This window comes from Sphaeramia orbicularis, chromosome 14 (genome assembly GCF_902148855.1).
Source record: "Sphaeramia orbicularis chromosome 14, fSphaOr1.1, whole genome shotgun sequence".
Lineage (NCBI taxonomy): Eukaryota > Metazoa > Chordata > Actinopteri > Kurtiformes > Apogonidae > Sphaeramia > Sphaeramia orbicularis.
In genome coordinates, this window is record NC_043970.1 from 55,348,860 (window position 1) to 55,364,713 (window position 15,854).

General features: G+C 41.2%; 1 protein-coding gene across 1 annotated transcript; it reads left to right on the forward strand.

Moving 5' to 3' along the window:
* The first annotated feature begins 4,841 nt into the window (after window positions 1–4,841).
* LOC115433146 (zinc finger protein-like 1) lies at window positions 4,842–14,259 on the forward strand. The gene is given in 9 exon segments (XM_030154411.1): window positions 4,842–5,032; window positions 7,810–7,899; window positions 7,902–7,921; window positions 10,529–10,640; window positions 11,166–11,359; window positions 11,437–11,515; window positions 11,629–11,847; window positions 13,040–13,163; window positions 13,304–14,259. Coding segments are annotated over 8 exon segments (1,014 nt in total). The 5' UTR covers window positions 4,842–5,032; window positions 7,810–7,820; the 3' UTR covers window positions 13,491–14,259.
* The last annotated feature ends 1,595 nt before the right edge of the window (window positions 14,260–15,854 follow it).

A 15,854-nucleotide genomic window follows, 5' to 3' on the forward strand; every position in this document is an offset into this window, starting at 1 on the left:
TTCCCTTCGCATCATGAACACTGAAGCACCCCTCTGTGCCTTCTTCTGGTCTCCCATTCCAAATTACCTGCTGTTCACTGCAATGGAAGTGTGTGATTAACTAGGCCTGAAACTGTGTGGGAACAGTGACTGCAGGAGGCCTAGGTGTAATGCACAGCTGACTGTTTCTTCACCGTCTTAGTAATGGCCTGTGTATGTTTGTTTTCTGATCTTTCCTTGTGACATGTACACGAAGAATGTATACGCTGTGGAAAAGGTCCGTTTCAGCAAAGGTGCAGGTCGAGCTCCTCGTTCTAACACAGGAGCCACAGCAGTCAATTCAACATGGATGAATGGTGACACATGGACTGTTTTGGTACTCACGGTCCTCATCACTGCTCATATACAGTATGTGTAGTCTTATCAGTTCATTGGTTCCAATGCCTCAACTCTATTATTGTGCCCTACCGGCTAGCTAAGGAAAGGGCTTTGTAAAGCTGTGAATGGTTCTATTTCCAACGACCCTGATAACCACTTGTCTTAAAGTAGACTTGTTATGACCTTATTGTTAGTTGGCAGGGTGGACATGTTATCAGGGCTGGTCGGCCGTGGTTATACCTCTAGTGGTCCTTCACCCTGAGTTCAGTATTGTAAAGTTGCATCAGACAAGATGCAGCGCAAACGTGTAGATAATTTACTTCGATACCGACTGAGCTTGTGTTTGAACAAAGCTTTGCTTTTTGTATCAGTGGTTTGTTTGGTAATCAAATCCTGCACAGCTCTTGTTATTTATTCTTTTTGTTCCTTTAATTTAATTTTTTTTTTGCTTTTTACACTTTTTCTGTCAAGTTTGTCATCAATAATGAAACCCACCTTTGGGAGACAATGGACTGATTGATGTAATAAGAAAGTGAAGAAAATATCCTGAAAATTACAGACCCCACCCACAGACCAGCATGCCCCCCCCCCACCCCCCCCCCTCCTCATTTCTGTGCCTGTGTGCTTTTCCTGTGATTTTAAGTTATGTTTACTGCACATTTTAAAACAGACGACCAGCAAGGATGATGAGAATGGAGAGTGGACGACATCCTACTGTGGAACGTCCAATGAGAGCGAAACCGAGGAGACTCAAACCGAAACACTGTTGACCTGCACTGTGGGGCAGTGGCCAGGTGGTGGTGGGGTGGGGGCTGGAGTGGGGGGGTGGATGGAGCTGACGCCTCAGTCAGGGGACTTCATCGATGTTGGTTTTTGGAAGGGTAAAGGCCTCCACTCATTCCACCTCTTTTATTACTGAGCAGCACTAAAAATGTAAATGTATTAGCACTTAGCAGAGAATGGGGATAAAAGTAATGACGGCCTGCCGACACGGAGCTGAAGCAAACATCTCCAGGCACCGACGAAGATGCGGAATTGATGGCTGTGGTTGGACGGCGTTCACCCGTGCATAAATCTGGTTGTCATCCTGGGCTTCTCCCCTTACGTTGAATACTGTCCATCAGTCGTTTACCACTGTGTTGCTTCCAAAAAGGGAAACAGTTGTGCTTCCTCGACTCTTGTGTTTGACAGTTTCACACTGGTGTCAGACATATGTCACTGGAATGTATATTTGAGCTTGCATCCAAAACCATGGGCTTACACAAACCAGTCACATCCTGCTGGCCTGATTCATCGTGTTTTGGGGAATGTTGAAATGGTGTAATTGCTATTTTATAGTTGGTCGAATCCAGACTTCCTCATCATTTGTATAAATAATCCATGGCCCACAGACAACTGAATATTTTTTCTGGTGAAGTTATAGAAAGTAAAGGTGCCATAACTTTGCTTAAAATGATGTGAACTTGAGATGTGTGTGGAATTTGCTTTATAAATTAATCTTCAGAGGGAATCAATAAAGTTTTATAATCTTGTTATTACTGGAACCTGTCATTTCACCTCATGATCGAATATATCAAGGGTTCAAATCTGATTCTGTTCAAATATTAGAAGTGTCTGTTGTTTGAATGCCTTGGGATAATAAAGCAGTGCCAACTACAGTCAGATGCTAACATTATAAAATGGAGGCACTCAGTGTTGAGCATGGTTCCCAACCTTTTTTAGCTCATAACACCATTTTAACATCACAAATTTCTGGCAACCCCAGACCTTTAAAACAGAGGACTTTTTTCTTACTAAATTTAATTTGTTTTTGATCATGTTATAGTTGCTATACTATGTTGCAAATAAATGTTAAGTTAGAGGACATTTAGTTATATATGTCTATTATTGTGGACAGAGGCAGTAAATCCAGGTGTAGATTACTGCACAAAAGGCTCAGGATCTGTCCAGTCAGTCCAGCTGTGATTTACAAGGAGGACAATTAATACTGAACAAACAAGAACTGAACTATGAATTATGAAGCGTGCAGCATCTGAAACTGACCACAGTGAACATTTGGACACAGAAGCAGAACCACAGTGCTGCAGTTTCAGCTTCAGTTTGTCAGGTCTGTTATGGATTGGGATTGTCTCTGTCAACTCAACATATATTTTTTATTAGTAACTTTTATTTGTATTTTTTTCAATCAATTACTAGAAATTTCAGGAGACCCCATTTGAATTCCAGGTGACCCCACATGGGGTCCCAACCCCAAGACTGAAAAACACTGGTGCTGAGTGAGCCCACTCCACATGAAGAAGTTGATCCCAACTCTTCCCATGTCCTGACTACTCCTGTACTAGTGGACTTACTCAACTCCACTTACATTTCACTGCAGTTGAAGGATGTTGCCATGCGTCTCCCAGATAACCTCCATTACACTACCTATGACACAACACTCTTAACTTCTTAAATACAAAGGAGTTTGGTCATAAATTGGTGAATAAATCTTTCATTATTCAGTGGAATCAAACAAATGTCAGAAAAAACTGAACTTGTGCTGTCACACATTAGCCTTTGCTCCATTCCATCATAGACGGCTGTAAACACACAGACGACAACTCACTATACTTGATTATATACTGTATATATACCCAAACCCTGACCCCAGTGAAACCCTAACCCAAACCCTGGGTGTTAAGTGGAGGGTTAGGGTTGTCTTTTTAAACATTATTTTCTCTTAATTAAAATGAAAGGTCTGGCTTTGTTTAATATGTTTTTTTTTTCTAATTCTCTTTGTTTTATTGTATTTGCTTTACTTTTTCTGTGTGTTTTTTTTTAATCATATTCTTTTCCACATGTTTCTGTCATTGGACTGTGAGATGCTGTTGGTCTGAAATCAAACAAACCATGTCCATAAACCAGTGTTTTCAACCTTGGGGTCGGGACCCCACATGGGGTCACCTGGAATTCAATGGGGTCACTTGAATTTATAGTAATTGATTAAAAAAAAACAACTAATAATAAAAATATGTTGTAGTGAATAATGATTCAATATATATGTCATTATAATTAAAGTTCTACCTATCGATGTGGCATTTCTCACAGCACTTAGTAAAGTTTGAACATGAACAACCCGCCTCCTCCAAAGCCCCGCCCACTTCCCCTTGCCTGAGCTCTGATGCTCGCCTCCTCTCACCTGATGCACGCGGAGGAAGCGGAGGGGCAGGTCCGGTCCACTTCCGGTCCACTTCGGTGTGTCCGCGGACCCCTCCCTCAGTAATCAGATGCATCATCCAACTGCCGCGGGCCCGCAGCCCCTGTTCCATCAGTAGACCCTGAATTTAAGGGTCTGGTCTGTATTTAAGGATGTGGTCTGTATTTAAGGGTGTGGTCTGTATTTAAGGGTGTGGTCTGTATTTAAGGGTGTGGTCTGTGCAGTTCTGGGTCAGGGTCTTCACTGCACCACGGAGATGAGGTGCCCAGGCGACGGGCGCGCGCACTGTGAACGCGTGGCCTCCGCGAATTTTTCCGTGGACATTTGAGGTTTCATAGTCCATACAGTTATCATCCTACATAATCCTACATGTGTGACACCAGGTACATGTACCTGTATGAGTCCCACCGTCAGAAAAGCTGAACTTTATGCAGACCTGTTCAGTCCAGTACAGCTGACTTCCGGACTTTTATCTCCATCCTTCATTCATCAGACTCCTGTTTGTTCTCCTTAGTTGTTGTTTCTGTTCATAATCCGTTTATTCCCTTCCACATGTGCATTTGAGTTCTATCCATACACATCCTAGAGAGACTGTGGTCAGTGACAGGAGAAGCAGCGCGAGTGATGCGTCAGATTCAGAGGGACACATATCGGATGCGGAGACAGCGATAATGGATCGGATGCTGGACGGCCGTAATGGATGATTGACAGGAGGCTTAGCCAGGTTCGGCCAATTATTTATTCGGACCGAATAAAATGATTGGTCAGACTTTATCAGAAATATATGAGAATTAAACATTTTTGAGTTTCAATACCTGGTGGATTTCTTTTACATTTTAGTTTAACACACGCTTATTAGGAGCATTTTAAGATGACAAAAGAAAAGTGTAAAAATGCCACATCATACGGTAGAGCTTTAAAACAACACACACAAATTTTAAAAAGGTGCATTATATACATTATTATATATAGGCTAATATGGGTTAAAATAATGTTTATTGGCAACATACTAAAGCAAACTATTATATGATCAAAACAAATTAATTTTAGCAAAAAAATGTCTCTGTTTTGAATGTGTGGGGTCGCCAGAAAGTTGTGATGTTAAAATGGAGTCAGGAGCCAAAAAAGGATGGAAACCAGTGCATCAACCTATGCCCATGTCCTGGAGCAGGGGGGTGCAGGTCCACTCCGGTCCAGCAGGGGGGTGCAGGTCCACTCCGGTCCAGCAGGGGGGTGCAGGTCCACTCCGGTCCAGCAGAGGGAGGTGCAGGTCCACTCCGGTCCAGTAGGAGGCGGAAGCTCATTTACTTCGGACTGTGACAGGAAAACACGAAGAAGACACCGAACCGGAAGAGACGTGGCACAAAAACAGTGAAGAAGCGGAGCAGCGAAGTTGAAGAAAGTCCATCTGCTTCGGACAAAGAAACACAAATGAGAGCGGAACTTCATCTACAGAAGCAGAGGAAGGCTTTGTGAAAGGTACGGCACCTCATTTACCACAACGGAAACAACGGCCTAGGCTAAGTTAGCAAGCTAGCATTAGCCTAGCTGCTAATGGTCGCTACCCGACAACTTCCATAAAGCTACTGGGAAACGGGCTCGGGTTCGGGTTCCGGGTTCAGACAGAGTGTGTTGAACAGAAGTGTATTTCGGCGTTAGTCTCAGTAAACACGATTATGAAGCCGAGGTTTTCAGGAAGTACGAGTTAGAAACAGAAAAGGAGGAGGGCGGCGGTAAAAGGACATTTGACTCATATAGAGAATATATATAAGACTGCTGTACAGACTGAATGACTATATATAAGACTACTGTACAGACTGAATGACTATATATAAGACTACTATACAGACTGAAAGGACTATATATAAGACTACTATACAGACTGAAAGACTATATATAAGACTACTATACAGACTGAAAGACTATATATAAGACTACTATACAGACTGAAAGACTATATATAAGACTACTATACAGACTGAAAGACTATATATAAGACTACTATACAGACTGAAAGACTATATATAAGACTACTGTACAGACTGAAAGAATATATATAAGACTACTATACAGACTGAAAGACTATATATAAGACTACTGTACAGACTGAAAGACTATATATAAGACTACTATACAGACTGAAAGACTATATATAAGACTACTGTACAGACTGAATGACTATATATAAGACTACTGTACAGACCTGAAAGACTATATATAAGACTACTATACAGACTGAAAGACTATATATAAGACTACTATACAGACTGAATGACTATATATAAGACTACTATACAGACTGAATGGACTATATAAGACTACTATACAGACTGAATGACTATATATAAGACTACTATACAGACTGAATGACTATATATAAGACTACTATACAGACTGAATGACTATATATATGACTACTATACAGACTGAAAGACTATATATAAGACTACTGTACAGACTGAAAGACTATATATATAAGACTACTATACAGACTGAAAGACTATATATAAGACTACTATACAGACTGAATGACTATATATAAGACTACTATACAGACTGAAAGACTATATATAAGACTACTTATACAGACTGAATGACTATATATAAGACTACTATACAGACTGAATGACTATATATAAGACTACTATACAGACTGAATGACTATATATGACTACTATACAGACTGAAAGACTATATATAAGACTACTGTACAGACTGAAAGACTATATATATAAGACTACTATACAGACTGAATGACTATATATAAGACTACTATACAGACTGAAAGACTATATAAGACTACTATACAGACGAATGACTATATATAAGACTACTATACAGACTGAAAGACTATATATAAGACTACTATTACAGACTGAATGACTTATATAAGACTACGTACAGACTGAAAGACTATATATAAGACTACCGTACAGACTGAATGACTATATATAAGACTATACAGACTGAAAGACTATATATAATACTACTGTACAGACTGAAAGTCTGTATATAAGACTACTATACAGACTTGAAAGACTATACGTAAGACTACTATACAGACTGAAGACTATATATAAGACTACTATACAGACTGAAAGACTATACATAAGACTACTATACAGACTGAAAGGACTATATATAAGACTACTATACAGACTGAAAGACTATACATAAGACTACTATACAGACTGAAAGACTATACATAAGACAACTATACAGACTGAAAGACTATATGTAAGACTACTATACAGACTGAAAGACTATATATAAGACTACTATACAGACTGAAAGACTATACGTAAGACTACTATACAGACTGAAAGACTATATATAAGACTACTATACAGACTGAAAGACTATATGTAAGACTACTATACAGACTGAAAGACTATATGTAAGACTACTATACAGACTGAAAGACTATATATAAGACTACTATACAGACTGAAAGACTATATATAAGACTACTATACAGACTGAAAGACTATATATAAGACTACTATACAGACTGAAGACTATACATAAGACTACTATACAGACTGAAAGACTATATATAAGACTACTATACAGACTGAAAGACTATACATAAGACTACTATACAGACTGAAAGACTATATGTAAGACTACTATACAGACTGAAAGACTATATATAAGACTATACAGACTAAAAGACTATGTATAAGACTACTGTACAGACTGAAAGACTGTATATAAGACTACTGTACAGACTGAAAGACTATATATAAGACTACTATACAGACTGAAAGACTATATATAAGACTATACAGACTGAAAGACTATATAAGACTACTATACAGACTGAAAGACTATATATAAGACTACTATACAGACTGAAAGACTATATACAAAACTACTATACAGACTGAAAGATTATATATAAGACTACTATACAGACTGAAAGACTATACGTAAGACTACTGTACAGACTGAAAGACTATACGTAAGACTACTGTACAGACTGAAAGACTATACGTAAGACTACTATACAGACTGAAAGACTATATATAAGACTATTTTACAGACTGAAAGACTATATATAAGACTACTATACAGACTGAAAGACTGGATATAAGACTATTCAGACTTATAGACTATATATAAGACTATTCCGACACACGACCACTGCTGTTTAACCCTCTCACATCCTGGAACTCTGAACTGATGCTGTGCTCTGTGCTTTTCCAGCTCAACCAGTGTCTTTCTTCTGCCTTTTTGCTTTGTTGTCGTCACAGAACAGGTGGACATGGGTCTGTGCAAGTGTCCGAAGAGGAAGGTGACCAACTTATTCTGCTTTGAACATCGCGTCAATGTGTGCGAACACTGCCTGTCTCCAACCACAACAAGGTTTGTGACTTATGCCGCCTTTCCACTACGTCAGGGCTGTCCAACTCATTTTAGTTCAGTTCCATATTTAGCCCAAGTTGACCTGTAGTGGGCCAGAACCAGTAAAATAATGACTTAATAGTTTTTTCTTTTTGTTTTAGTACAAAAAAAACCCCAGTTAAATTATGAAAATATTTTCATTTTACGAAAAAGATGTGAATAACCTGAAAAAACAGAAAGTTCATTTGAAAAATTAGTGCAATTTGAACACTATTCTGCCTGGACTTCTTATTTCTACATGTACATTTACACACAGTGTTCCATAAACATTTGGGAACAGGCAGAATATTGTTCAAATTTTGGAGTTTGGAACGAAAATTTGAACAATTTAAATAATATTCCATCTGTTATTATGAACACAACTGCAGATCCCAGTAGATCCATAAATGCACCAAACATTTAGGAACAGACAGAATATTGTTCAGATTGCACATTTCAGGTTGTTCTTATTTTTGTTTTTATTTATGTATTTATTTGCATTTTATTGTGAAAAATAGTTTTGTAAATGTAAATATTTTCACAGTGTAATGTTTTTGGGGGTTTTTTCACTTCAGTTTTTTCCACACAGATGTGGAGATTTGGCCCCCGGGCCGCATGTTTGACGCCTGTGCACTACGTGGTACTGACTCGACTTGACTCTGGTACCAGGAACTATTCCTGCAGACAGTTTCCATTTACAGTATTGTTAATACTGATTTTCTCAACAGAAAAAACTACCCACTTTAGAGGACCTGGTCGTCGTAGCGATGCTGCGCCTAACTTCCCCAACATCATGCCTTGTTTTGTCATCTTCTTTGAGAGTTGCTGATAAACTTGTTTGTTGCGTGTTGCCCCGTCAAGTTCACACCAAGGTTATTATCGTCAACGAAAACTAACGAAATGACGAAAACTAGAATTGAAAAAACATCTTCGCTAACTGAAATAAATAGAAACTATAATTAAAAAAAAAAAAAAAACATAACTAACTGAAACTGTATTGTGTATTTACAAAACTAATTAAAACGTGCAGAAATTATGGATGAAATTCCCTTTGTTTCCATCTTTGGCAAGGTCGGATTGATACAAAATTGATTTATTTCGCTCTAGCACTTTTAGCTAATGGCACCATACGACACTTTTTGGTCCGTCACTTGTGTTCACTTGTGGTTTCCAGTCGTCTTCTAGTCCCCACTCTACCTGGAAACATGGAGACTAAAATTGGGAGAAAGCAGCAGAGTCCTGTCTGGGATTTATTTGAATACGACGACAGAGAAGAAGAGAAAAGAGACGAATAAACTACAACTAAACTAAAACTAAACTACAACTGAACTAAAATTAAGCATTTCGAAAAAAATGAAAACTAATACAAACTATCAAACCTGCTCTAAAAACTAATTAAAATGAACTGAATTAGAGAAAAAAAGTCCAAACTAAATAAAACTAAACTAGAATGAAAAATCCAAAACTATTAGAACCTTGGTTCACACTGAATCTTTTCATCATCCACAGAGGACGGAAATGTCAGAACCTCCTCAACCGAACACAGTGTGGTTTTGTGGGTGTGCATTATGGATTAACCTACTGCTATATTTATGATAAACTTCCCAGTCTTGTTTTTTTAAAAATGGCGTGTCACATGTATCTCTTCACCCATTTTGGAACCTCGGCCGAGCAGACATTAAAAACATAGAACCAGGTCTGAGATTCCGGGTTCTTTTATGTAATTCAGGGGTGTCAAACATGTGTCCCGGGGCCCAAATGCGTCCCGCCAAAGGTTTCAATGCAAGCCGTGGGATGAATTTACAAAGTGTAAAAATTCCACAGTCAAGGCTGTGGAACTCATTTTCCACATACAGACCAATTTGATCTCAAGTAAAATAATAACCTATAAAAACTAATTACTTCATACTTTCTTCACGGTTTGATGTGAAAAAAATTATATTACATTTATGCCTATAAATAATGACAACTTTAATGTTTTTTTCTTTGTTGTAGTGCAGAAAATAATAAATTATGAAAATATTTCCAAACTCTCCTGTACCAATAAAATGTGACTAACCTGAACAAATGTGTCCAACCTGAAATGTCCGTATTAAATTCAGTCCAGTTTGAACTCTTTTCTTCCTGTTCCTCAGTGTTTAGTGTCTTTGTAGATCTGATCCAGAATGCACATGGACTAATGAGAAGTGGAGGAAGAAGATTGGTAAAATTACACTGATTTTTCTGAAGAAATTTCAGTTTTTTTCAGGTTTTTCACATCTTTTTTGCTTGGATAGTTTATAAAGTATTTTCACAATTAAATGGGGCTGTTTTGCACTAAAACAGAGACAAAAAATTGGAGTTGTCATTTTTTTATAGGTTATTATTGTTATTATTTTACTAGTCCAGCCCACTTAAAATTGAATTGGGCTGAATGTGGCCCTTGAAAGAAAATGAGTTTGAGAGCCCTGATGTAATGGAAACACAAACAGGCTGAGTAGAGTTGTGTCAGTTCCATGTAGTGGAAAAGCAGCATTAGAAGAACCCAGCATTAGAAGAACCCAGTGACAGAACCCTAACCCTCACACTGTTTGTTGTTTGTGTTTTCAGTGCATCGTCCAGTCGTACTTACAGTGGCTTCAGGACAGCGACTACAATCCAAACTGTGCCCTCTGTGATCATCCACTGAATGCACAAGACACCGTCAGACTGGTCTGTTACGGTAAATGGACGCTTTCATCTGTGTCCAACTATCAGTGCAGTTGAATCTGTTCCTTTACTGTCATTTACTGATGTTGGACATGAGGTGGTTTTAATAGAAGGGTTATTAAACCAACGAGGGACAGGTTACACCAACCCTAACCCTGACCCTAACCCAGGTTACACCAACCCGAACCTAGCTCCAAAGACAGAGTTAAACCATTAAAGTGTGTCTGAGTGTGGACTCCGTGGGTAGTGGTGGTACTGGGGTGGACTCCGTGGGTAGCGGTGGTACTGGGGTGGACTCCATTGGTAGTGGTGGTACTGGGGTGGACTCCGTGGGTAGCGGTGGTACTGGGGTGGACTCCATTGGTAGTGGTGGTACTGGGGTGGACTCCATTGGTAGTGGTGGTACTGGGGTGGACTCCGTGGGTAGTGGTGGTACTGGGGTGGACTCCATTGGTAGTGGTGGTACTGGGGTGGACTCCGTGGGTAGTGGTTGTACTGGTGTGAACCCAGTTGATGGTTCTGTTTGGACTGTCCACAGATGTCTTCCACTGGTCCTGTCTTAATGACCTGTCCTCGCGGCTGCCCGTCCACACGGCGCCGGCCGGATACCAGTGTCCCAGCTGTCAGGGCCCGCTGTTCCCGCCCCCCAACTTGGCCAGTCCAATCGCAGACGTCCTCCGAGAGCAGCTGTCGTCGGTGAACTGGGCCAGAGCCGGGCTAGGGCTGCCCCTGGTAAGGACTGTGTTGTTCTGGTGTTGAAGGGATGTGGACGGATGTGACGGAGCGTTGACCAATGTGACCTGTGACAGATGGAAGAACCAATGGGGGTCCCGGAGGAGGTGGGGCCTGCTGATGTCACCGACTACAACGACTGGTCCATGTTCGATGGTGAGTCTTTGAACATGGATGTGGTTATGGAGGGTGGTCTGGAAATGGGTTCAGTTCAGACTGAAGGGGACGTTTTGATCCAGGTATGTTTTTGTTCTCTTCTGATGCCACAGCCAGAGAATCACCTGAACTGTACCCAGGCCACGCCTACAGCCCAGGCCACGCCTACAGCCCTGGCCTCGGCCAATCGGCCGATTCCATCTCAGCTCCGGCACAGGATGACGTGGGCGGTGTCGGTCCAAATGGAGCCTCAGATCTGCAGGATCACACCGTCGTCAACTTCACCACACCCAACACCAGTGACACCCTCACCATACACACAGGTAACCATGGTAACCGTCAAGACAACCAGCACCTGTTTGAACGTCTTCAGTTAGTAAGAAAAGCTAAAAACTAATCAAGTCCATGTTAGCGTTGGACATTTGGACATTGAGATTGATTGTATTTTCAGGTTCTTAAAGCAGTGGGAGCTATCGTTTACAGACACCGAAAGACAAAGAAAAGAGAAGGAGATGGATCCACAAATCCAGGAAACCAAACCTATATCTGTGGATCCTGTTTGGTGTCAGCTAACATTCATTTAAGCTGAATTTTTGGGTCCAATCAGACCTGAAATGACCTATTGTTTTGGCTAACGTTCCTTCTTAGTGCAGCTCTTGGTTTCATGATCAGATCTTTCCTGGTTTTTGTCTTCATTTTGTGATTGTGAACCTTGTGCTCCTACATGATTAGTAAACTAACTGAAACTGAGGCCAACCTAGTTTTACAAATACAGGGAACTGGAGAATAAAGCTACGACGGAGTATTAGGACCACAGAAGAAAAGAAAAACACTGGGCACTACCAGAAGAAAGTCAGAAAATATGGAGATAAAACCTGTAATTTTATGAGAATAAAGTCGAATACAAAAAGAATTACAATGTTATGAGAATAAAGTCGCAGTCATAAAAAACCCTCATAATTTAACTAAAATGTCATTCGTTTATGAGATTAAAGTCGTCATATTCCAACAATAAAGCCATAATATTATCAGAATAATGTGTTAATTTAAAAATATAGAAAATTAAAATTGTAATAAATTAAAACTATACTCAGATATTTGACATAAAAGCAGATCTTTTCATAGGCGTTTTTTTCCCCTGAAAGTGCGGTAATCAAACACGGTTATCACAATAATTAGAATTTAAACGCTAATACTAACCGTCTGCGATTTTACCGCGTTTATCGTTATACCGGTAATGGTTACATCCCTAGTGTGGTGGTGTGAGGTACGTACGGCATGGAACACCCCCACCCCCCCATGTGTCCCATTCACATTCCTCATATACGACCATCTGGACCCAGGCCCAGGTCTGGTTCTGGGTCCACTTCAGACTGAGCGGCCGGTTCCAGGTCGTGGCCGATGAATGGGTGCGAGTCAAAGTGTTCAGAGCTTTGTCGAAGGTCTGATCCTTCATCTGAACGTTAATTCATCTGAATCTGTGACTGACTCATTCAAACTTGACTCTGTTGTTCTTCAATTCAGCTTCATCGCCAAGAAAAGTCTACGACACCCGTGACGCCGCTCGCAGCTCGGCCACGCACATCGACTTTGACGATGACAAATACCGGCGCCGCCCAGCGCTCGGCTGGTTCGCCCAGATCCTCAAGTCAGTACTGCGCTTGGACCGGTTGTGGTTCTGGTTGTGCTTGTGGTTGTGGTTGTGGTTGTGGTTCTGGTTGTGGTTGTGCTTGTGGTTCTGGTTGTGGGTCCATGGTCTGTGATCCATCTCTGTTGTGTTCTCTACAGGAACCGGACCGGGCCCAAACGGGCGTCTCTGTCCTGGAAGCAGCGGGTCTTCATGCTCCTCCTGGTCGGAGTTCTGGGATTCTTTACGTTGATCATCATTATGGCGAAACTGGGACGAGCCTCTGCTGGTTCTGACCCAAACTTAGACCCTCTCCTCAACCCCAACATCCGCGTTGGCAAATACTGATGTTCCATAGCGCCGGGCTGTAACTGGACTGTGGACCCTGTAGATCTGGGCCCAGCAGACCCCTGTGGACCCTTTGGCCCCCTGTGGACCCGGGCCCATCAGACCCCTGTGGACCCCTGTGGACCTGGGCCCACCAGACCCCTGTAGACCCTGTGGACCCAGGCCCAGCAGACCCCTGTGGACCTGGGCCCAGTGGACCCATGTGGACCCGGGCCCAGTAGACCCCTGTCGACCTGGGCCCAGCGGACCCCTGTGGATCCTGTGGACCCAGGCCCAGCAGGGGACGCCATTCCTTCACCTCCACTCAACACAGAGCTGGTCACCATGGAAACCTGCGTGGTACTAGAGTCCATTAAACAGCACCGATGGGCCTGGGCCCGGTTCACACCAGAAACACCAAGAATCAGGAGACCCGACTGGAGAAGCCAGAACCGAGTCCAGTACCTGAGTCTGGGTCCGGTTCAGGAGACAGTGACTGGACCTTTGTCATGTATTCCATCTGAAATGGAGTCAAAATAAACCCTGTGGACGTGGAAGAACATCTGTATGTACTGAGCATGTGCAGGAAGGACATCTGTATGTACTGAGCATGTGCAGTAACCTTTGCACATTTATATCCTGATGACATGTAGAGGAGAAGGACCCCCCCCCCCCCCCAGCAGATTCACTCATACACTGATTATTTATGGGCGTGTTCACATGTTCTGTTTGTCTGTTTTCCTCATGTTTGACTGGACATTAAACAGCAAAACGAAGCAGTGTGCCTTGAATCCTGTGGTTTTTACCCCTGGGCTGCAGGCATGGAGTGGACCCTGACCCTGACCCTAACCCTGACCCTGACCCTGACCCTGACCCTAACCCTGACCCTGACCCTGACCCTAACCCTGACCCTGACCCTGACCCTGACCCTGACCCTGACCCTAACCCTGACCCTGACCCTGACCCTGACCCTAACCCTAACCCTAACCCTGACCCTAATCCTGGGTTAGGGTCAGGGTTAGCCCCACTGGAGTGGTAGGATAACCATAACCCAGAGTAGTGGTGTGTGTGTGGATGGATGGATGGATGGATGGATAGATGGATAGATAGATAGATAGATAGATAGATAGATAGATAGATAGATAGATAGATAGATAGATAGATAGATAGAATGGTAAACTACACTGTCATTATTTATTAAACAATAATGAAACAGTGAAAATAAAAACTATAGAAAAGACCAAACCAATGAACCCTGTTGGACCCACAGGTTCAGGACTTATAGATCAGCATTAGAAATAACAAACCGTTCATTTTCTAATTAATTTGAAATAATCACTGACTACAGGATTGTGTTTTTCATCGTTGTCATGGAAACCACTGAATTATTCTGTACAAAATAAGTATTTGATGGAAACAGATGGAATCAGATTATCGACACGAAAGGAAGGCGAAGGAATGGTGACATGAAGTCCCACAAAGAACGACACTGAAACCAACACTGAGTCAAGAGTTTTATTAGAGTTAGAGTTAAAATGTTAGAGTTAGAGAGTTAGCGTTAAAGAGTTAGAGTTAAAGAGTTAGAGTTAAAGAGTTAGTTAGAGTTAAAGAGTTAGAGAGAGTTAAAGAGTTAGAGAGTTAAAATGTTAGCTTTAGAGAGTTAAAGAGTTAGAGTTAAAGGGTTAGAGTTAGAGTTAAAGGGTTAGAGTTAAAGACTTAGAGAGTTAGAGTTAAAATGTTAGCTTTAGAGAGTTAGAGTTAAAGGGTTAGAGTTAGAGAGTTAGAGTTAAAGAGTTAGAGTTAGAGAGAGTTAAAGAGTTAGAGAGTTAGAGTTAAAATGTTAGCTTTAGAGAGTTAAAGAGTTAGAGTTAAAGGGTTAGAGTTAAAATGTTAGCTTTAGAGAGTTAAAGAGGTAGTTAAAGAGTTAAAATTAGAGAGTTAGAATTAGAGAGTTAAAGTTAAAGAGTTAGAGAGTTAGAGAGTTAGAGTTAAAATGTTAGCTTTAGAGAGTTAAAGAGTTAGAGTTAAAGGGTTAGAGTTAGTGTTCTTTATGCAGGGTACATGTCCAACTATTACAACAGTTAAGGTGGTCTACAGTCTGAAGGTGGTCTACAGTCTGAAGGGGGTCTACAGTCTAAAGGTGGTCTTGAGTTTAAAGGTGGTCTACAGTATAAAGGTGGCCTTGAGTTTAAAGGTAGTCTATAGTGTGAAGGTGGTCTACAGTTCAAAGGTGGTTTACAGTCTAAAGGTGGTCTACGGTTTAAAGGTGGTCTACAGTCTAAAGGTGGTCTACAGTTTAAAGGTAGTCTACAGTCTGAAGGTGGTCTACAGTCTAAAGGTGGTCTACAGCCCGAAGGTGGTTTACAGTTTAAAGGTGGTCTACAG